Below are 21,835 nucleotides of genomic sequence, written 5' to 3'. Positions count from 1 at the left end.
GATAAATTCATTTCTTTCATATTAGCAAGAGTCCATGAGGCCCGCCCTTTTTTTGTGGTGGTTATGATTTTGTATAAAGCACAATTATTCCAATTCCTTATTTTATATGCTTTCGCACTTTTTTTCTTATCACCCCACTTCTTGGCTATTCGTTAAACTGAATTGTGGGTGTGGTGAGGGGTGTATTTATAGGCATTTTGAGGTTTGGGAAACTTTGCCCCTCCTGGTAGGAATGTATATCCCATACGTCACTAGCTCATGGACTATTGCTAATATGAAAGAAATGAATTTATCAGGTAAGTTCTTACATAAATTATGTTTTTTTATTTTTTACACTTAGCGAAAATAATACCATTAGACATTTTTGAAAACTGAAAGAATTATCCTTTGTTTATACACTGATTATATGATATGATTTAGTACTGTTTGCACTTTTTTTCACAGCACTGTTCTGCAATTTACATTTATTGTTTATTTATAGCACTATATGCATTGTTAGGTATAGCTATATATGCTTTCTGTTCTATAAAACACTTTTTGGGTTTTAACACTACCACCAGCGCACCCTATTGTATGCTTCATTGCATACTCCTTTTAAAAAAAAAATTGAATTTATTTATTTTTTTTAATCTTTTTTTTTTTTTCTATCTGATTAATCGGACAATAATCATCCGATTAATCGGATAGAAAAAAAAATAAAAAAATAAAAATGTTTGCGCAATACCATGTGCAGGAGTTCATTGGATTGAAGCAGCTGGTGCTGTGCAGTTAACCAACTAATCGCTGACCACCTAATTGATGATGAGATTCTTTGACAACTATTTTTATGATCAATCTTACAGATTAGTTGTTGCAGCCCTACTTCCAATCTGTTTGCGCTTCCTAATAAAGAGCGAACCTTCAGGTCTATTTTAGATCTCTAGAGTCTAAACAGATTTCTCAGAATACCGTCCTTCAAGATGGAAACTATTCGTTCCATTCTTCCTTTGATCCAAGAAGGTCAGTTTATGAATAAAAGGTGTATTTAAAGGACGCGTATTTGCATGTTTCCGTTCTCAGAGATAATCATAAGTTCTCGAGGTTTGTCTTGCTAGACTAACGCTTCCAATTTAGGAGTCTTCCCTGTGGTCTTGCCATAGTTCCCAGAATTTTCACAAAGGATCTGGGATTGTTGTTGGCGGTGCTTCAGGTACAGGACATTGCAGGGGTGCCCTATCTGGACGACATCAACAGTCCAGGCACCATCTTTTCAATAAGCAAGATCCACATGGACATTGTGTTAACTTCCCTACGATCTATCGGGTGGAAGATGAATTTGGAAAAGAGTTCCTTAGTCCCTACTTCAAGGGTACCTTTCTTGGAAACCATAATAGATTCCCTATTAATGAGGATTATTCTGACAGATATCAGGCATAACCATTCTGGAGCAGAGAGCATTCTACAATGCTCGCCTGGCCCAGTTAGCTTCAGTCCAATTTATCAGGACATATCAGTGGTTTACTTCATTAGGAAGGACAGAGGGTTTCTTGGCAATGACAGAGTGGGCGGAGACCCATTTTTGTTGTCTGTCGGCAATCCACATCCCAGGGGTGGACAACTGGGAGGCAGATTTTCTGAGCAGACAGACTTTTTAGGGGGAGTGGGAACTCCATCCAGAGGTGTTTTCCAGTCTGATCCTCAAATGGGGTCAGCCGGAATTGGATCTCATGGCATCCAGGCAGAATGACAAACTTCCGAGGTACAGGCAGAGATCCAGGGTTCCTCAAGCAGCGCTGATAGCTGCTCTGGCGGCCCCTTGGTCCTTCAATCTAGCATATGTTTCCCCCGTTTACTCTCCTTCCTCGAGTGATTGGCTGGATCAAACAGGAAAGGGTTTCAGTGATTCTCATAGCTCCGGCTTGGCTTCGCAGGATCTGTTATGCAGACCTGGTGGAGATGTCGTCTCTACCTCCTTGGAGGCTTCTGCTTCGAAAGGATCTTCTGATTCAGGGTCCCTTCCATCATCCAAATCTAGATTCTCTGGAACTGACTGCTTGGAGATTGAATGGTTGATTCTAGCCAAGCGAGGTTTTTCTGACTCAGTCATAGACACTTTGATGATTCAGACTCATAAGCCTGTCACTAGAAAGATTTATCACAGGATTTGGCGTAAATATCTTTATTGGTGTGAATCCAAGGGCTACTCCTGGAGTAGAGTTAGGATTCCTAGGATTTTGTCCTTTCTCCAGGAAGGATTTGAGAAAGGTTTATCTACACGTTCTTTAAAGGGTCAAAATTTCAGCATTATCTATCCTGTTACGCAAGCGTCTAGCTGATGTCCCTGAAGTTGTCTTTTTGTCAGGCCTTAACCATAATTAGGCCTGTGTTTAGTGAGGTCCACTCAGCCTTTCATCCTTCTGAGGTCGATGAAATGAGCAGCGCCTTGAGAATCTTATGGGTGATTAGCCACATAATTCATAAGTATTAGACCTTTTAAACCAGTTACCCCTCCATGGAGTCTTAATTTAGTTCTTCAAGGGGTTCTGTTTGAACCTATGCATTCCTTAGATATCAAGTTGTTATCTTGGAAGGTTTTATTTTTGGTAGCAATTTCTTCTGCTCGTAGAGTGTCTGAGTTTTTCAATGTGAATTCCCTTACCTTATTTTTCATGCGGATAAGTTTGTCTTCTGTACGAAATTTGGATTTCTTCTCAAGGTTGTTTCTGATAGGAACATTAATCAGGTAATTGTTGTACCTTTCTTGTGTCCTAATCCTTCTTCTAAGAAGGAGCGGCTCTTACACAATTTGGATGTAGTTCGCGCTTTAAAGTTTTATTTACAGGCGACTATGGACTTTCGCGAGTCTTCCTCTTTGTTTGTGGTATTTTCAGGCAAACGTAGGGGACAGAAAGCTATGGCCGTTTCTCCTTCTTTTTGGCTGCAGAGTATTATACGTTTGGCATACAAGACTGCTAGTCAGCAGCCTCCTGAAAGGATTACAGCTCATTCCACTAGGGCTGTTGCTTCCTTATGGGTTTTCAAAAATTAAGCTTCTGTGGATCAGATTTGCAAGGCTGCAACTTAGTCTTCTCTTCACACTTTTACAAAGTTTTACAAATTTGATACTTTTTGCCTCGGCTGAGGCTGCTTTTGGGAGAAAGGTTCTTCATGCAGTGGTGCCTTCCATTTAGGTATCCTGTCTTGTCCCTCCCGTATCATCCGTGTACTCTAGCTTGGGTATTGGATCCCATAAGTAATGAAGATGATCCGTGGACTCATTGTGTCTTTAAGAAAAAAAGAAAATTTATGCTTACCTGATAAATTTATTTCTTCTTAGACACGATGAGTCCACGGCCCGCCCTGTCCTTTTAAGACAGGATGTTATTTATTGTAAACTTCAGTCACCTCTGCACCTTGGCTTTTCCTTTCTCTTCCTAACTTCGGTCGAATAACTGGAGTGGGAGGGAGGGGAGGAGCTATTTAACAGCTCTGCTGTGGTGCTCTTTGCCTCCTCCTGCCGACCAGGAGGTGAATATCCCATAAGAAATGAAGATGATCCGTGGACTCATCGTGTCTAAGAAGAAATAAATTTATCAGGTAAGCATAAATTTTCTTTTTCGCCAGTCTTCTGCTCTGTTTGTAGTTTTCTCTGGGACACGTAAGGGGCAGAAAGCTATGGCTACTTCTTTCTTTGTGGCTGAAGAGTATTATTTGCTTGGCCTATGAAACTGCTGGACAGCAGCCTCCTGAGAGAGTTACGGCTCATTCTACGAGGGCTGTTTCCTCTTTCTGGGCATTCAAGAATGAAGCTTCTGTTAAACAGATTTGCAAAGCTGCAACTTGGTCCTCTCTACACATTTTCAAAATTCTATAAATTTGATGCTTTTGCCTCGGCTGAGGCTTCTTTTGGGAGAAATGTTCTTCAAGCAGTGGTGCCTTCCGTTTAGGTTCCCTGTCTTGTCCCTCCCTTATCATCTGTGTCCTCTAGCTCGGGTATTGATTCCCAATAGTAATTAGAGATGATCCGTGGACTCACCTTGTCATTAGAAAAAAAATAAAAAAATTATGCTTACCTGATAAATTTATTTATTTCTTGACACGGTGAGTCCACTGCCTGCCCTGTTTTATTTAGACAGGTTTTTTGGTCATATTATAAACCTCAGGCACCTCTGCACCTTGTTACTTCCTTTCTCTCTTTTTACTTCAGTCGAATGACTGGGATTGGAGGGAAGGGAGGTGATATTTAACAGCTTTGCTGTGGTGCTCTTTGCCTCCTCCTGTTGGCCAGGAGTGATATTCCTAATAGTAATTAGAGATGATCCATGGACTCACCGTGTCAAGAAATAAATACATTTATAAGGTAAAAATAATTTTTATATATATATATATTTATTAATTAAAGGGTTATTAGAGCTCTTGTTACTTTTTTTTTTTTGTAGTCCGTTTTACATCAGTATTGCCATGTATTGGTTAGGATGCATAAATCTCAGGTCAGGGGACAATTGCCCATAATCCTCCTCCTCCATCTACTTAATCTCCAATCTCGAATCTTTCCCTATCTATTTGGCCTTACATTCTCCCTTCCTTTAGTCCAGACTTGCAGCCCCTCTTGCTGTCCCTAACCTCATGTGGTCTTTTGCAGAGCCGTGTGATGCGGGATATGAAAGGCGTGGGAGGAAACATTAAGGGGCAGTCCCTGGGTTACGGCTTTGTCGAGTTTCTTGAACATGAACACGCCCTAGCAGCTCTTCGCCATGTCAACAACAATCCGGATATCTTTGGACCCCAAAAAGTGAGATAATGTAATATCCTTAGACTGCAAAGACCTGGCAGATGCTGTATGTGGGGGAAGGATTGAGAGGTGTGTGGTTGAGGACTGGCATGGTGAGCATCTGGGGTTCTCTACTTGTCTGTGAGGGCCTAAGTCGCCTTGATAAAATATCGTTCACTTGAAGGCGCTAGGATGTGTTGTGTGGGTAAGCACCTACAGTGCCGTACATGGTATGGATGGATCCTAGGATTGTCTAGTGTGTGGTGTGTGTGTTCATTTAGTAGTTATGTGCGGGCAGTTGTATAGTGCGTGTGTGTGCATTTAGTGGTTATGAGAAGGCAGTTGTATAGTGTGTGTGTGTGTATTTAGTGGTTATGAGAAGGCAGTTGTTTAGTGTGTGTGTGTATTTAGTGGTTATGAGAAGGCAGTTGTATAGTGTGTGTGTGCATTTAGTGGTTATGAGAAGGCAGTTGTATAGTGTGTGTGTGTATTTAGTGGTTATGAGAAGGCAGTTGTATAGTGTGTGTGTGTATTTAGTGGTTATGAGAAGGCAGTTGTATAGTGTGTGTGTGTATTTAGTGGTTATGAGAAGGCAGTTGTATAGTGTGTGTGTGTATTTAGTGGTTATGAGAAGGCAGTTGTATAGTGTGTGTGTGTATTTAGTGGTTATGAGAAGGCAGTTGTATAGTGTGTGTGTGTATTTAGTGGTTATGAGAAGGCAGTTGTATAGTGTGTGTGTGTATTTAGTGGTTATGAGAAGGCAGTTGTATAGTGTGTGTGTGTATTTAGTGGTTATGAGAAGGCAGTTGTATAGTGTGTGTGTGTATTTAGTGGTTATGAGAAGGCAGTTGTATAGTGTGTGTGTGTATTTAGTGGTTATGAGAAGGCAGTTGTATAGTGTGTGTGTGTATTTAGTGGTTATGAGAAGGCAGTTATATAGTGTGTGCGTGTATTTAGTGGTTATGAGAAGGCAGTTGTATAGTGTGTGTGCATTTAGTGGTTATGAGAAGGCAGTTGTATAGTGTGTGTGCATTTAGTGGTTATGTGCAGGCAGTTGTATAGTGTGTGTGTGTGTGTGTGTGTGTGTGTGCATTTAGTGGTTATGAGAAGGCAGTTGTATAGTGTGTGTGCATTTAGTGGTTATGAGAAGGCAGTTGTTTAGTGTGTGTGCATTTAGTGGTTATGAGAAGGCAGTTGTTTAGTGTGTGTGCATTTAGTGGTTATGAGAAGGCAGTTGTATAGTGTGTGTGTGTGCATTTAGTGGTTATGAGAAGGCAGTTGTATAGTCTGTGTGTGCATTTAGTGGTTATGAGAAGGCAGTTGTATAGTGTGTGTGCATTTAGTGGTTATGAGAAGGCAGTTGTATAGTGTGTGTGTATTTAGTGGTTATGAGAAGGCAGTTGTTTAGTGTGTGTGTGTATTTAGTGGTTATGAGAAGGCAGTTGTATAGTGTGTGTGTGTGCATTTAGTGGTTATGAGAAGGCAGTTGTATAGTGTGTGTGTATTTAGTGGTTATGAGAAGGCAGTTGTATAGTGTGTGTGTGTGCATTTAGTGGTTATGAGAAGGCAGTTGTATAGTGTGTGTGTGCATTTAGTGGTTATGAGAAGGCAGTTGTATAGTGTGTGCGTGTATTTAGTGGTTATGAGAAGGCAGTTGTATAGTGTGTGTGCATTTAGTGGTTATGTGCAGGCAGTTGTATAGTGTGTGTGCATTTAGTGGTTATGAGAAGGCAGTTGTATAGTGTGTGTGTGCATTTAGTGGTTATGTGCAGGCAGTTGTATAGTGTGTGTGTGCATTTAGTGGTTATGAGAAGGCAGTTGTATAGTGTGTGTGTGTGCATTTAGTGGTTATGAGAAGGCAGTTGTATAGTGTGTGTGCATTTAGTGGTTATGTGCAGGCAGTTGTATAGTGTGTGTGCATTTAGTGGTTATGTGCAGGCAGTTGTATAGTGTGTGTGTGCATTTAGTGGTTATGAGAAGGCAGTTGTATAGTGTGTGTGTGTGCATTTAGTGGTTATGAGAAGGCAGTTGTATAGTGTGTGTGCATTTAGTGGTTATGTGCAGGCAGTTGTATAGTGTGTGTGTGTGTGTGCATTTAGTGGTTATGAGAAGGCAGTTGTATAGTGTGTGTGTGTATTTAGTGGTTATGAGAAGGCAGTTGTATATTGTGTGTGTGCATTTAGTGGTTATGAGAAGGCAGTTGTATAGTGTGTGTGTGTATTTAGTGGTTATGAGAAGGCAGTTGTATATTGTGTGTGCATTTAGTGGTTATGAGAAGGCAGTTGTATAGTGTGTGTGCATTTAGTGGTTATGAGAAGGCAGTTGTATAGTGTGTGTGTGCATTTAGTGGTTATGAGAAGGCAGTTGTATAGTGTGTGTGCATTTAGTGGTTATGAGAAGGCAGTTGTATAGTGTGTGTGTGCATTTAGTGGTTATGAGAAGGCAGTTGTATAGTGTGTGTGTATTTAGTGGTTATGAGAAGGCAGTTGTATAGTGTGTGTGTGCATTTAGTGGTTATGTGCAGGCAGTTGTATAGTGCGTGTGTGTGCATTTAGTGGTTATGAGAAGGCAGTTGTATAGTGTGTGTGTGCATTTAGTGGTTATGTGCAGGCAGTTGTATAGTGCGTGTGTGTGCATTTAGTGGTTATGAGAAGGCAGTTGTATAGTGTGTGTGTGCATTTAGTGGTTATGAGAAGGCAGTTGTATAGTGCATGTGTGTGCATTTAGTGGTTATGAGAAGGCAGTTGTATAGTGCGTGTGTGTGCATTTAGTGGTTATGAGAAGGCAGTTGTATAGTGTGTGTGTGCATTTAGTGGTTATGAGAAGGCAGTTGTATAGTGTGTATGTGCATTTAGTGGTTATGAGAAGGCAGTTGTATAGTGTGTGTGTATTTAGTGGTTATGAGAAGGCAGTTGTATAGTGTGTGTGTGCATTTAGTGGTTATGAGAAGGCAGTTGTATAGTGTGTGTGTATTTAGTGGTTATGAGAAGGCAGTTGTATAGTGTGTGTGTATTTAGTGGTTATGAGAAGGCAGTTGTATAGTGTGTGTGCATTTAGTGGTTATGAGAAGGCAGTTGTATAGTGTGTGTGTGCATTTAGTGGTTATGTGCAGGCAGTTGTATAGTGTGTGTGTGCATTTAGTGGTTATGTGCAGGCAGTTGTATAGTGTGTGTGTGCATTTAGTGGTTATGAGAAGGCAGTTGTATAGTGTGTGTGTGTGTATTTAGTGGTTATGAGAAGGCAGTTGTATAGTGTGTGTGTGCATTTAGTGGTTATGAGAAGGCAGTTGTATAGTGTGTGTGCATTTAGTGGTTATGAGAAGGCAGTTGTATAGTGTGCGTGTGCATTTAGTGGTTATGAGAAGGCAGTTGTATAGTGTGTGTGTGTGCATTTAGTGGTTATGAGAAGGCAGTTGTATAGTGTGTGTGTGTGCATTTAGTGGTTATGAGAAGGCAGTTGTATAGTGTGTGTGCATTTAGTGGTTATGACAAGGCAGTTGTATAGTGTGTGTGTGCATTTAGTGGTTATGAGAAGGCAGTTGTATAGTGTGTGTGCGTGCATTTAGTGGTTATGTGCAGGCAGTTGTATAGTGTGTGTGCATTTAGTGGTTATGAGAAGGCAGTTGTATAGTGTGTGTGTGCATTTAGTGGTTATGAGAAGGCAGTTGTATAGTGTGCGTGCATTTAGTGGTTATGTGCAGGCAGTTGTATAGTGTGTGTGCGCGTGCATTTAGTGGTTATGAGAAGGCAGTTGTATAGTGTGTGTGTGTGCGTGCATTTAGTGGTTATGTGCAGGCAGTTGTATAGTGTGTGTGCATTTAGTGGTTATGTGCAGGCAGTTGTATAGTGTGTGTGTGTATTTAGTGGTTATGAGAAGGCAGTTGTATAGTGTGCGTGTGTATTTAGTGGTTATGAGAAGGCAGTTGTATAGTGTGTGTGTGTGTGTATTTAGTGGTTATGAGAAGGCAGTTGTATAGTGTGTGTGTGTGTATTTAGTGGTTATGAGAAGGCAGTTGTATAGTGTGTGTGCGCGTGCATTTAGTGGTTATGAGAAGGCAGTTGTATAGTGTGTGTGTGTGCGTGCATTTAGTGGTTATGTGCAGGCAGTTGTATAGTGTGTGTGCATTTAGTGGTTATGTGCAGGCAGTTGTATAGTGTGTGTGTGTGTGCATTTAGTGGTTATGTGCAGGCAGTTGTATAGTGTGTGTGTATTTAGTGGTTATGAGAAGGCAGTTGTATAGTGTGTGTGTATTTAGTGGTTATGAGAAGGCAGTTGTATAGTGTGCGTGTGTATTTAGTGGTTATGAGAAGGCAGTTGTATAGTGTGTGTGTATTTAGTGGTTATGTGCAGGCAGTTGTATAGTGTGTGTGTATTTAGTGGTTATGAGAAGGCAGTTGTATAGTGTGCGTGTGTATTTAGTGGTTATGAGAAGGCAGTTGTATAGTGTGCGTGTGTATTTAGTGGTTATGAGAAGGCAGTTGTATAGTGTGCGTGTGTATTTAGTGGTTATGAGAAGGCAGTTGTATAGTGTGTGTGTGTGTGTGTGTGTATTTAGTGGTTATGAGAAGGCAGTTGTATAGTGTGTGTGTGTATTTAGTGGTTATGAGAAGGCAGTTGTATAGTGTGCGTGTGTATTTAGTGGTTATGAGAAGGCAGTTGTATAGTGTGCGTGTGTATTTAGTGGTTATGAGAAGGCAGTTGTATAGTGTGCGTGTGTATTTAGTGGTTATGAGAAGGCAGTTGTATAGTGTGTGTGTGTATTTAGTGGTTATGTGCAGGCAGTTGTATAGTGTGTGTGTATTTAGTGGTTATGAGAAGGCAGTTGTATAGTGTGTGTGTGTATTTAGTGGTTATGTGCAGGCAGTTGTATAGTGTGTGTGTATTTAGTGGTTATGAGAAGGCAGTTGTATAGTGTGCGTGTGTATTTAGTGGTTATGAGAAGGCAGTTGTATAGTGTGCGTGCATTTAGTGGTTATGAGAAGGCAGTTGTATAGTGTGTGTGTGTGCATTTAGTGGTTATGAGAAGGCAGTTGTATAGTGTGTGTGTGCATTTAGTGGTTATGAGAAGGCAGTTGTATAGTGTGCGTGCATTTAGTGGTTATGAGAAGGCAGTTGTATAGTGTGTGTGTGCATTTAGTGGTTATGAGAAGGCAGTTGTATAGTGTGTGTGTTCGCATTTAGTAGTTATGAGAAGGCAGTTGTATAGTGTGTGTGCATTTAGTGGTTATGAGAAGGCAGTTGTATAGTGTGTGTGTGTATTTAGTGGTTATGAGAAGGCAGTTGTATAGTGTGTGTGTGTATTTAGTGGTTATGAGAAGGCAGTTGTATAGTGTGTGTGTGTATTTAGTGGTTATGAGAAGGCAGTTGTATAGTGTGTGTGTGTGTGCATTTAGTGGTTATGAGAAGGAAGTTGTATAGTGCGTGTGCATTTAGTGCTTATGAGAAGGCAGTTGTATAGTGTGTGTGTGTGTGTGCATTTAGTGGTTATGTGCAGGCAGTTGTATAGTGTGTGTGTGCATTTAGTGGTTATGTGCAGGCAGTTGTATAGTGTGTGTGTGCATTTAGTGGTTATGTGCAGGCAGTTGTATAGTGTGTGTGTGCATTTAGTGGTTATGAGAAGGCAGTTGTATAGTGTGTGTGTGTGTATTTAGTGGTTATGAGAAGGAAGTTGTATAGTGTGTGTGCATTTAGTGGTTATGAGAAGGCAGTTGTATAGTGTGTGTGTGCATTTAGTGGTTATGAGAAGGCAGTTGTATAGTGTGTGTGTGTGTATTTAGTGGTTATGAGAAGGCAGTTGTATAGTGCGTGTGTATTTAGTGGTTATGAGAAGGCAGTTGTATAGTGTGTGTGTGTATTTAGTGGTTATGAGAAGGCAGTTGTATAGTGTGTGTGCATTTAGTGGTTATGAGAAGGCAGTTGTATAGTGTGTGTGTGTGTGTGTGTGTGCATTTAGTGGTTATGAGAAGGCAGTTGTATAGTGTGTGTGCATTTAGTGGTTATGAGAAGGCAGTTGTATAGTGTGTGTGTATTTAGTGGTTATGAGAAGGCAGTTGTATAGTGTGTGTGTGTGTATTTAGTGGTTATGAGAAGGCAGTTGTATAGTGTGTGTGTGTGTATTTAGTGGTTATGAGAAGGCAGTTGTATAGTGTGTGTGTGTATTTAGTGGTTATGAGAAGGCAGTTGTATAGTGTGTGTGTGTGCATTTAGTGGTTATGAGAAGTCAGTTGTATAGTGTGTGTGTATTTAGTGGTTATGAGAAGGCAGTTGTATAGTGTGTGTGTGCATTTAGTGGTTATGAGAAGGCAGTTGTATAGTGTGTGTGCATTTAGTGGTTATGAGAAGGCAGTTGTATAGTGTGTGTGCATTTAGTGGTTATGAGAAGGCAGTTGTATAGTGTGTGTGCATTTAGTGGTTATGAGAAGGCAGTTGTATAGTGTGTGTGCATTTAGTGGTTATGAGAAGGCAGTTGTATAGTGTGTGTGCATTTAGTGGTTATGAGAAGGCAGTTGTATAGTGTGTGTGCATTTAGTGGTTATGAGAAGGCAGTTGTATAGTGTGTGTGTGTATTTAGTGGTTATGAGAAGGCAGTTGTATAGTGTGTGTGTGTATTTAGTGGTTATGAGAAGGCAGTTGTATAGTGTGTGTGTGTGTATTTAGTGGTTATGAGAAGGCAGTTGTATAGTGTGTGTGTGTATTTAGTGGTTATGAGAAGGCAGTTGTATAGTGTGTGTGTGTATTTAGTGGTTATGAGAAGGCAGTTGTATAGTGTGTGTGCATTTAGTGGTTATGTGCAGGCAGTTGTATAGTGTGTGTGTGCATTTAGTGGTTATGAGAAGGCAGTTGTATAGTGTGTGTGCGCGTGCATTTAGTGGTTATGAGAAGGCAGTTGTATAGTATGTGTGCATTTAGTGGTTATGAGAAGGCAGTTGTATAGTGTGTGTGCATTTAGTGGTTATGAGAAGGCAGTTGTATAGTGTGTGTGCGCGTGCATTTAGTGGTTATGAGAAGGCAGTTGTATAGTATGTGTGCATTTAGTGGTTATGAGAAGGCAGTTGTATAGTGTGTGTGCGCGTGCATTTAGTGGTTATGAGAAGGCAGTTGTATAGTGTGTTTGTGTGCGTGCATTTAGTGGTTATGTGCAGGCAGTTGTATAGTGTGTGTGTGTGCATTTAGTGGTTATGTGCAGGCAGTTGTATAGTGTGTGTGTGTATTTAGTGGTTATGAGAAGGCAGTTGTATAGTGTGTGTGTGTGTGCATTTAGTGGTTATGAGAAGGCAGTTGTATAGTGTGTGTGTGTGTGTATTTAGTGGTTATGTGCAGGCAGTTGTATAGTGTGTGTGTGTGTATTTAGTGGTTATGAGAAGGCAGTTGTATAGTGTGCGTGTGTATTTAGTGGTTATGAGAAGGCAGTTGTATAGTGTGTGTGTGTATTTAGTGGTTATGAGAAGGCAGTTGTATAGTGTGCGTGTGTATTTAGTGGTTATGAGAAGGCAGTTGTATAGTGTGTGTGTGTATTTAGTGGTTATGAGAAGGCAGTTGTATAGTGTGTGTGTGTATTTAGTGGTTATGAGAAGGCAGTTGTATAGTGTGTGTGTGTATTTAGTGGTTATGAGAAGGCAGTTGTATAGTGTGCGTGTGTATTTAGTGGTTATGAGAAGGCAGTTGTATAGTGTGTGTGTGTATTTAGTGGTTATGAGAAGGCAGTTGTATAGTGTGTGTGTGTGTGTGTGTGTATTTAGTGGTTATGAAAAGGCAGTTGTATAGTGTGTGTGTGTGTGTATTTAGTGGTTATGAGAAGGCAGTTGTATAGTGTGTGTGTATTTAGTGGTTATGTGCAGGCAGTTGTATAGTGTGTGCGTGCATTTAGTGGTTATGAGAAGGCAGTTGTATAGTGTGTGTGTGCATTTAGTGGTTATGAGAAGGCAGTTGTATAGTGTGTGTGCGTGCATTTAGTGGTTATGTGCAGGCAGTTGTATAGTGTGTGTGCATTTAGTGGTTATGAGAAGGCAGTTGTATAGTGTGTGTGTGTGCATTTAGTGGTTATGAGAAGGCAGTTGTATAGTGTGTGTGTGCATTTAGTGGTTATGAGAAGGCAGTTGTATAGTGTGTGTGTGCATTTAGTGGTTATGAGAAGGCAGTTGTATAGTGTGTGTGCGTGCATTTAGTGGTTATGAGAAGGCAGTTGTATAGTGTGTGTGTGCATTTAGTGGTTATGAGAAGGCAGTTGTATAGTGTGTGTGTGCATTTAGTGGTTATGAGAAGGCAGTTGTATAGTGTGTGTGTGTGCATTTAGTGGTTATGAGAAGGCAGTTGTATAGTGTGTGTGCGTGCATTTAGTGGTTATGTGCAGGCAGTTGTATAGTGCGTGTGTGCATTTAGTGGTTATGAGAAGGCAGTTGTATAGTGTGTGTGTGTGCATTTAGTGGTTATGAGAAGGCAGTTGTATAGTGTGTGTGCATTTAGTGGTTATGAGAAGGCAGTTGTATAGTGTGTGTGTGTGCATTTAGTGGTTATGAGAAGGCAGTTGTATAGTGTGTGTGTGTGTATTTAGTGGTTATGAGAAGGCAGTTGTATAGTGTGTGTGTGTATTTAGTGGTTATGAGAAGGCAGTTGTATAGTGTGTGTGTGCATTTAGTGGTTATGAGAAGGCAGTTGTATAGTGTGTGTGCATTTAGTGGTTATGTGCAGGCAGTTGTATAGTGTGTGTGTGCATTTAGTGGTTATGTGCAGGCAGTTGTATAGTGTGTGTGTGTGCATTTAGTGGTTATGTACAGGCAGTTGTATAGTGTGTGTGCATTTAGTGGTTATGTGCAGGCAGTTGTATAGTGTGTGTGTGCATTTAGTGGTTATGTGCAGGCAGTTGTATAGTGTGTGTGTGCATTTAGTGGTTATGAGAAGGCAGTTGTATAGTGTGTGTGTGTGTATTTAGTGGTTATGAGAAGGCAGTTGTATAGTGTGTGCGTGCATTTAGTGGTTATGTGCAGGCAGTTGTATAGTGTGTGTGCATTTAGTGGTTATGAGAAGGCAGTTGTATAGTGTGTGTGTATTTAGTGGTTATGTGCAGGCAGTTGTATAGTGTGTGCGTGCATTTAGTGGTTATGAGAAGGCAGTTGTATAGTGTGTGTGTGTGCATTTAGTGGTTATGAGAAGGCAGTTGTATAGTGTGTGTGTGTGCATTTAGTGGTTATGAGAAGGCAGTTGTATAGTGTGCGTGCATTTAGTGGTTATGTGCAGGCAGTTGTATAGTATGTGTGCATTTAGTGGTTATGAGAAGGCAGTTGTATAGTGTGTGTGTGCATTTAGTGGTTATGAGAAGGCAGTTGTATAGTGTGTGTGCGTGCATTTAGTGGTTATGAGAAGGCAGTTGTATAGTGTGTGTGCGTGCATTTAGTGGTTATGTGCAGGCAGTTGTATAGTGTGTGTGCATTTAGTGGTTATGAGAAGGCAGTTGTATAGTGTGCGTGCATTTAGTGGTTATGTGCAGGCAGTTGTATAGTGTGTGTGCATTTAGTGGTTATGAGAAGGCAGTTGTATAGTGTGTGTGTGTGTGTGCATTTAGTGGTTATGAGAAGGCAGTTGTATAGTGTGTGTGCATTTAGTGGTTATGAGAAGGCAGTTGTATAGTGTGTGTGTGTGTGTGTGTGCATTTAGTGGTTATGAGAAGGCAGTTGTATAGTGTGTGTGTGTGTGTGTGTGCATTTAGTGGTTATGAGAAGGCAGTTGTATAGTGTGTGTGTGTGTGTGTGTGCATTTAGTGGTTATGAGAAGGCAGTTGTATAGTGTGTGTGTGTGCATTTAGTGGTTATGAGAAGGCAGTTGTATAGTGTGTGTGCATTTAGTGGTTATGAGAAGGCAGTTGTATAGTGTGCGTGCATTTAGTGGTTATGTGCAGGCAGTTGTATAGTGTGTGTGTGCATTTAGTGGTTATGAGAAGGCAGTTGTATAGTGTGTGTGCATTTAGTGGTTATGTGCAGGCAGTTGTATAGTGTGTGTGCATTTAGTGGTTATGAGAAGGCAGTTGTATAGTGTGTGTGTGCATTTAGTGGTTATGTGCAGGCAGTTGTATAGTGTGTGTGTGCATTTAGTGGTTATGAGAAGGCAGTTGTATAGTGTGTGTGTGTGCATTTAGTGGTTATGAGAAGGCAGTTGTATAGTGTGCGTGTGCATTTAGTGGTTATGTGCAGGCAGTTGTATAGTGTGTGTGTGTGTGTGCATTTAGTGGTTATGAGAAGGCAGTTGTATAGTGTGTGTGTGCATTTAGTGGTTATGAGAAGGCAGTTGTATAGTGTGTGTGTGTGTGTGCATTTAGTGGTTATGAGAAGGCAGTTGTATAGTGTGTGTGTGCATTTAGTGGTTATGAGAAGGCAGTTGTATAGTGTGTGTGTGTATTTAGTGGTTATGAGAAGGCAGTTGTATATTGTGTGTGCATTTAGTGGTTATGAGAAGGCAGTTGTATAGTGTGTGTGCATTTAGTGGTTATGAGAAGGCAGTTGTATAGTGTGTGTGTGCATTTAGTGGTTATGAGAAGGCAGTTGTATAGTGTGTGTGTGCATTTAGTGGTTATGAGAAGGCAGTTGTATAGTGTGTGTGTGCATTTAGTGGTTATGAGAAGGCAGTTGTATAGTGTGTGTGTATTTAGTGGTTATGAGAAGGCAGTTGTATAGTGTGTGTGTGCATTTAGTGGTTATGAGAAGGCAGTTGTATAGTGTGTGTGCATTTAGTGGTTATGAGAAGGCAGTTGTATAGTGTGTGTGTGCATTTAGTGGTTATGAGAAGGCAGTTGTATAGTGTGTGTGTGTATTTAGTGGTTATGTGCAGGCAGTTGTATAGTGTGTGTGTGCATTTAGTGGTTATGTGCAGGCAGTTGTATAGTGTGTGTGCATTTAGTGGTTATGTGCAGGCAGTTGTATAGTGTGTGTGTGCATTTAGTGGTTATGTGCAGGCAGTTGTATAGTGTGTGTGTGTGTGTGTGCATTTAGTGGTTATGAGAAGGCAGTTGTATAGTGTGTGTGTGCATTTAGTGGTTATGTGCAGGCAGTTGTATAGTATGTGTGCATTTAGTGGTTATGTGCAGGCAGTTGTATAGTGCGTGTGTGTGCATTTAGTGGTTATGAGAAGGCAGTTGTATAGTGCGTGTGTGTGCATTTAGTGGTTATGAGAAGGCAGTTGTATAGTGCGTGTGTGTGCATTTAGTGGTTATGAGAAGGCAGTTGTATAGTGCGTGTGTGTGCATTTAGTGGTTATGAGAAGGCAGTTGTATAGTGTGTGTGTGCATTTAGTGGTTATGAGAAGGCAGTTGTATAGTGTGTGTGTATTTAGTGGTTATGAGAAGGCAGTTGTATAGTGTGTGTGTGCATTTAGTGGTTATGAGAAGGCAGTTGTATAGTGTGTGTGTATTTAGTGGTTATGAGAAGGCAGTTGTATAGTGTGTGTGTGCATTTAGTGGTTATGTGCAGGCAGTTGTATAGTGTGTGTGTATTTAGTGGTTATGTGCAGGCAGTTGTATAGTGTGTGTGTGCATTTAGTGGTTATGAGAAGGCAGTTGTATAGTGTGTGTGTGTGTATTTAGTGGTTATGAGAAGGCAGTTGTATAGTGTGTGTGTGCATTTAGTGGTTATGAGAAGGCAGTTGTATAGTGTGTGTGCATTTAGTGGTTATGAGAAGGCAGTTGTATAGTGTGCGTGTGCATTTAGTGGTTATGAGAAGGCAGTTGTATAGTGTGTGTGTGCATTTAGTGGTTATGAGAAGGCAGTTGTATAGTGTGTGTGTGTGCATTTAGTGGTTATGAGAAGGCAGTTGTATAGTGTGTGTGTGCATTTAGTGGTTATGACAAGGCAGTTGTATAGTGTGCGTGCATTTAGTGGTTATGTGCAGGCAGTTGTATAGTGTGTGTGCGCGTGCATTTAGTGGTTATGAGAAGGCAGTTGTATAGTGTGTGTGTGTGCGTGCATTTAGTGGTTATGTGCAGGCAGTTGTATAGTGTGTGTGCATTTAGTGGTTATGTGCAGGCAGTTGTATAGTGTGTGTGTGTATTTAGTGGTTATGAGAAGGCAGTTGTATAGTGTGCGTGTGTATTTAGTGGTTATGAGAAGGCAGTTGTATAGTGTGTGTGTGTGTGTATTTAGTGGTTATGAGAAGGCAGTTGTATAGTGTGTGTGTGTGTATTTAGTGGTTATGAGAAGGCAGTTGTATAGTGTGTGTGCGCGTGCATTTAGTGGTTATGAGAAGGCAGTTGTATAGTGTGTGTGTGTGCGTGCATTTAGTGGTTATGTGCAGGCAGTTGTATAGTGTGTGTGCATTTAGTGGTTATGTGCAGGCAGTTGTATAGTGTGTGTGTGCATTTAGTGGTTATGTGCAGGCAGTTGTATAGTGTGTGTGTATTTAGTGGTTATGAGAAGGCAGTTGTATAGTGTGTGTGTATTTAGTGGTTATGAGAAGGCAGTTGTATAGTGTGCGTGTGTATTTAGTGGTTATGAGAAGGCAGTTGTATAGTGTGTGTGTATTTAGTGGTTATGTGCAGGCAGTTGTATAGTGTGTGTGTATTTAGTGGTTATGAGAAGGCAGTTGTATAGTGTGTGTGTGTGCATTTAGTGGTTATGAGAAGGCAGTTGTATAGTGTGCGTGTGTATTTAGTGGTTATGAGAAGGCAGTTGTATAGTGTGTGTGTATTTAGTGGTTATGAGAAGGCAGTTGTATAGTGTGCGTGTGTATTTAGTGGTTATGAGAAGGCAGTTGTATAGTGTGTGTGTGTATTTAGTGGTTATGAGAAGGCAGTTGTATAGTGTGTGTGTGTATTTAGTGGTTATGTGCAGGCAGTTGTATAGTGTGTGTGTATTTAGTGGTTATGAGAAGGCAGTTGTATAGTGTGCGTGTGTATTTAGTGGTTATGAGAAGGCAGTTGTATAGTGTGCGTGCATTTAGTGGTTATGAGAAGGCAGTTGTATAGTGTGTGTGTGCATTTAGTGGTTATGAGAAGGCAGTTGTATAGTGTGTGTGTTCGCATTTAGTAGTTATGAGAAGGCAGTTGTATAGTGTGTGTGCATTTAGTGGTTATGAGAAGGCAGTTGTATAGTGTGTGTGTGTATTTAGTGGTTATGAGAAGGCAGTTGTATAGTGTGTGTGTGTATTTAGTGGTTATGAGAAGGCAGTTGTATAGTGTGTGTGTGTATTTAGTGGTTATGAGAAGGCAGTTGTATAGTGTGTGTGTGTGTGTGCATTTAGTGGTTATGAGAAGGCAGTTGTATAGTGTGTGTGTGTGTGTGCATTTAGTGGTTATGTGCAGGCAGTTGTATAGTGTGTGTGTGCATTTAGTGGTTATGTGCAGGCAGTTGTATAGTGTGTGTGTGTGTGTGCATTTAGTGGTTATGTGCAGGCAGTTGTATAGTGTGTGTGTGCATTTAGTGGTTATGTGCAGGCAGTTGTATAGTGTGTGTGTGCATTTAGTGGTTATGTGCAGGCAGTTGTATAGTGTGTGTGCATTTAGTGGTTATGAGAAGGCAGTTGTATAGTGTGTGTGTGTGCATTTAGTGGTTATGTGCAGGCAGTTGTATAGTGTGTGTGTGCATTTAGTGGTTATGAGAAGGCAGTTGTATAGTGTGTGTGTGTGTATTTAGTGGTTATGAGAAGGAAGTTGTATAGTGTGTGTGCATTTAGTGGTTATGAGAAGGCAGTTGTATAGTGTGTGTGTGCATTTAGTGGTTATGAGAAGGCAGTTGTATAGTGTGTGTGTGTGTATTTAGTGGTTATGAGAAGGCAGTTGTATAGTGTGTGTGTGTGCATTTAGTGGTTATGAGAAGGCAGTTGTATAGTGTGTGTGTGTGTGTGTGTGTATTTAGTGGTTATGAGAAGGCAGTTGTATAGTGTGTGTGTGTATTTAGTGGTTATGAGAAGGCAGTTGTATAGTGTGTGTGCATTTAGTGGTTATGAGAAGGCAGTTGTATAGTGTGTGTGTGTGTGTGCATTTAGTGGTTATGAGAAGGCAGTTGTATAGTGTGTGTGTATTTAGTGGTTATGAGAAGGCAGTTGTATAGTGTGTGTGTGTGTATTTAGTGGTTATGAGAAGGCAGTTGTATAGTGTGTGTGTGTGTATTTAGTGGTTATGAGAAGGCAGTTGTATAGTGTGTGTGTGTATTTAGTGGTTATGAGAAGGCAGTTGTATAGTGTGTGTGTGTGTATTTAGTGGTTATGAGAAGGCAGTTGTATAGTGTGTGTGCATTTAGTGGTTATGAGAAGGCAGTTGTATAGTGTGTGTGTGTGTGCATTTAGTGGTTATGAGAAGTCAGTTGTATAGTGTGTGTGTATTTAGTGGTTATGAGAAGGCAGTTGTATAGTGTGTGTGTGCATTTAGTGGTTATGAGAAGGCAGTTGTATAGTGTGTGTGCATTTAGTGGTTATGAGAAGGCAGTTGTATAGTGTGTGTGCATTTAGTGGTTATGAGAAGGCAGTTGTATAGTGTGTGTGCATTTAGTGGTTATGAGAAGGCAGTTGTATAGTGTGTGTGCATTTAGTGGTTATGAGAAGGCAGTTGTATAGTGTGTGTGCATTTAGTGGTTATGAGAAGGCAGTTGTATAGTGTGTGTGCATTTAGTGGTTATGAGAAGGCAGTTGTATAGTGTGTGTGTGCATTTAGTGGTTATGAGAAGGCAGTTGTATAGTGTGTGTGTGCATTTAGTGGTTATGTGCAGGCAGTTGTATAGTGTGTGTGTGTGTATTTAGTGGTTATGAGAAGGCAGTTGTATAGTGTGTGTGTGCATTTAGTGGTTATGAGAAGGCAGTTGTATAGTGTGTGTGTGCATTTAGTGGTTATGAGAAGGCAGTTGTATAGTGTGTGTGTGTGTGCATTTAGTGGTTATGAGAAGGCAGTTGTATAGTGTGTGTGTGCATTTAGTGGTTATGAGAAGGCAGTTGTATAGTGTGTGTGTGTATTTAGTGGTTATGAGAAGGCAGTTGTATAGTGTGTGTGTGTATTTAGTGGTTATGAGAAGGCAGTTGTATAGTGTGTGTGTGTATTTAGTGGTTATGAGAAGGCAGTTGTATAGTGTGTGTGTGCATTTAGTGGTTATGAGAAGGCAGTTGTATAGTGTGTGTGTGCATTTAGTGGTTATGAGAAGGCAGTTGTATAGTGTGTGTGTGCATTTAGTGGTTATGAGAAGGCAGTTGTATAGTGTGTGTGTGTGCATTTAGTGGTTATGAGAAGGCAGTTGTATAGTGTGTGTGTGTGCATTTAGTGGTTATGAGAAGGCAGTTGTATAGTGTGTGTGTGCATTTAGTGGTTATGAGAAGGCAGTTGTATAGTGTGTGTGTGTATTTAGTGGTTATGAGAAGGCAGTTGTATAGTGTGTGTGCATTTAGTGGTTATGAGAAGGCAGTTGTATAGTGTGTGTGCATTTAGTGGTTATGAGAAGGCAGTTGTATAGTGTGCGTGCATTTAGTGGTTATGTGCAGGCAGTTGTATAGTGTGTGTGTGCATTTAGTGGTTATGAGAAGGCAGTTGTATAGTGTGTGTGCGCGTGCATTTAGTGGTTATGAGAAGGCAGTTGTATAGTATGTGTGCATTTAGTGGTTATGAGAAGGCAGTTGTATAGTGTGTGTGCATTTAGTGGTTATGAGAAGGCAGTTGTATAGTGTGTGTGCGCGTGCATTTAGTGGTTATGAGAAGGCAGTTGTATAGTATGTGTGCATTTAGTGGTTATGAGAAGGCAGTTGTATAGTGTGTGTGCGCGTGCATTTAGTGGTTATGAGAAGGCAGTTGTATAGTGTGTTTGTGTGCGTGCATTTAGTGGTTATGTGCAGGCAGTTGTATAGTGTGTGTGTGCATTTAGTGGTTATGTGCAGGCAGTTGTATAGTGTGTGTGTGTATTTAGTGGTTATGAGAAGGCAGTTGTATAGTGTGTGTGTGTGCATTTAGTGGTTATGAGAAGGCAGTTGTATAGTGTGCGTGTGTATTTAGTGGTTATGAGAAGGCAGTTGTATAGTGTGCGTGTGTATTTAGTGGTTATGAGAAGGCAGTTGTATAGTGTGTGTGTGTATTTAGTGGTTATGAGAAGGCAGTTGTATAGTGTGTGTGTGTGTGTGTGTATTTAGTGGTTATGAAAAGGCAGTTGTATAGTGTGTGTGTGTGTGCATTTAGTGGTTATGAGAAGGCAGTTGTATAGTGTGTGTGCGTGCATTTAGTGGTTATGTGCAGGCAGTTGTATAGTGCGTGTGTGCATTTAGTGGTTATGAGAAGGCAGTTGTATAGTGTGTGTGTGTGCATTTAGTGGTTATGAGAAGGCAGTTGTATAGTGTGTGTGCATTTAGTGGTTATGAGAAGGCAGTTGTATAGTGTGTGTGTGCATTTAGTGGTTATGAGAAGGCAGTTGTATAGTGTGTGTGTGTGCATTTAGTGGTTATGAGAAGGCAGTTGTATAGTGTGTGTGTGCATTTAGTGGTTATGAGAAGGCAGTTGTATAGTGTGTGTGCGTGCATTTAGTGGTTATGTGCAGGCAGTTGTATAGTGTGTGTGCATTTAGTGGTTATGAGAAGGCAGTTGTATAGTGTGTGTGCGTGCATTTAGTGGTTATGTGCAGGCAGTTGTATAGTGTGTGTGTGTGCATTTAGTGGTTATGAGAAGGCAGTTGTATAGTGTGTGTGTGTGCATTTAGTGGTTATGAGAAGGCAGTTGTATAGTGTGTGTGCATTTAGTGGTTATGAGAAGGCAGTTGTATAGTGTGTGTGTGCGTGCATTTAGTGGTTATGAGAAGGCAGTTGTATAGTGTGTGTGTGCATTTAGTGGTTATGAGAAGGCAGTTGTATAGTGTGTGTGCATTTAGTGGTTATGAGAAGGCAGTTGTATAGTGTGTGTGTGTGCATTTAGTGGTTATGAGAAGGCAGTTGTATAGTGTGTGTGCGTGCATTTAGTGGTTATGTGCAGGCAGTTGTATAGTGCGTGTGTGCATTTAGTGGTTATGAGAAGGCAGTTGTATAGTGTGTGTGTGTGCATTTAGTGGTTATGAGAAGGCAGTTGTATAGTGTGTGTGTGCATTTAGTGGTTATGAGAAGGCAGTTGTATAGTGTGTGTGTATTTAGTGGTTATGAGAAGGCAGT

At 40.7% G+C, this 21,835-nt stretch overlaps 1 protein-coding gene across 1 annotated transcript in view; it reads left to right on the top strand.

Moving 5' to 3' along the window:
* RBM28 (RNA binding motif protein 28) overlaps positions 1–21,835 on the top strand; it is a 182,782-nt gene that overhangs the window by 122,036 nt on the left and 38,911 nt on the right. The window contains exon 15 of the mRNA XM_053716329.1: positions 4,622–4,771. Coding sequence (XP_053572304.1) covers positions 4,622–4,771 — 150 coding nt within the window. The remainder of the gene's footprint in view (positions 1–4,621; positions 4,772–21,835) is intronic.

This window comes from Bombina bombina, chromosome 6, assembly GCF_027579735.1.
Source record: "Bombina bombina isolate aBomBom1 chromosome 6, aBomBom1.pri, whole genome shotgun sequence".
Lineage (NCBI taxonomy): Eukaryota > Metazoa > Chordata > Amphibia > Anura > Bombinatoridae > Bombina > Bombina bombina.
The sequence above is the reverse complement of the archived record's forward strand: the minus strand, read 5'-3'. Positions and strand labels throughout refer to the sequence as shown.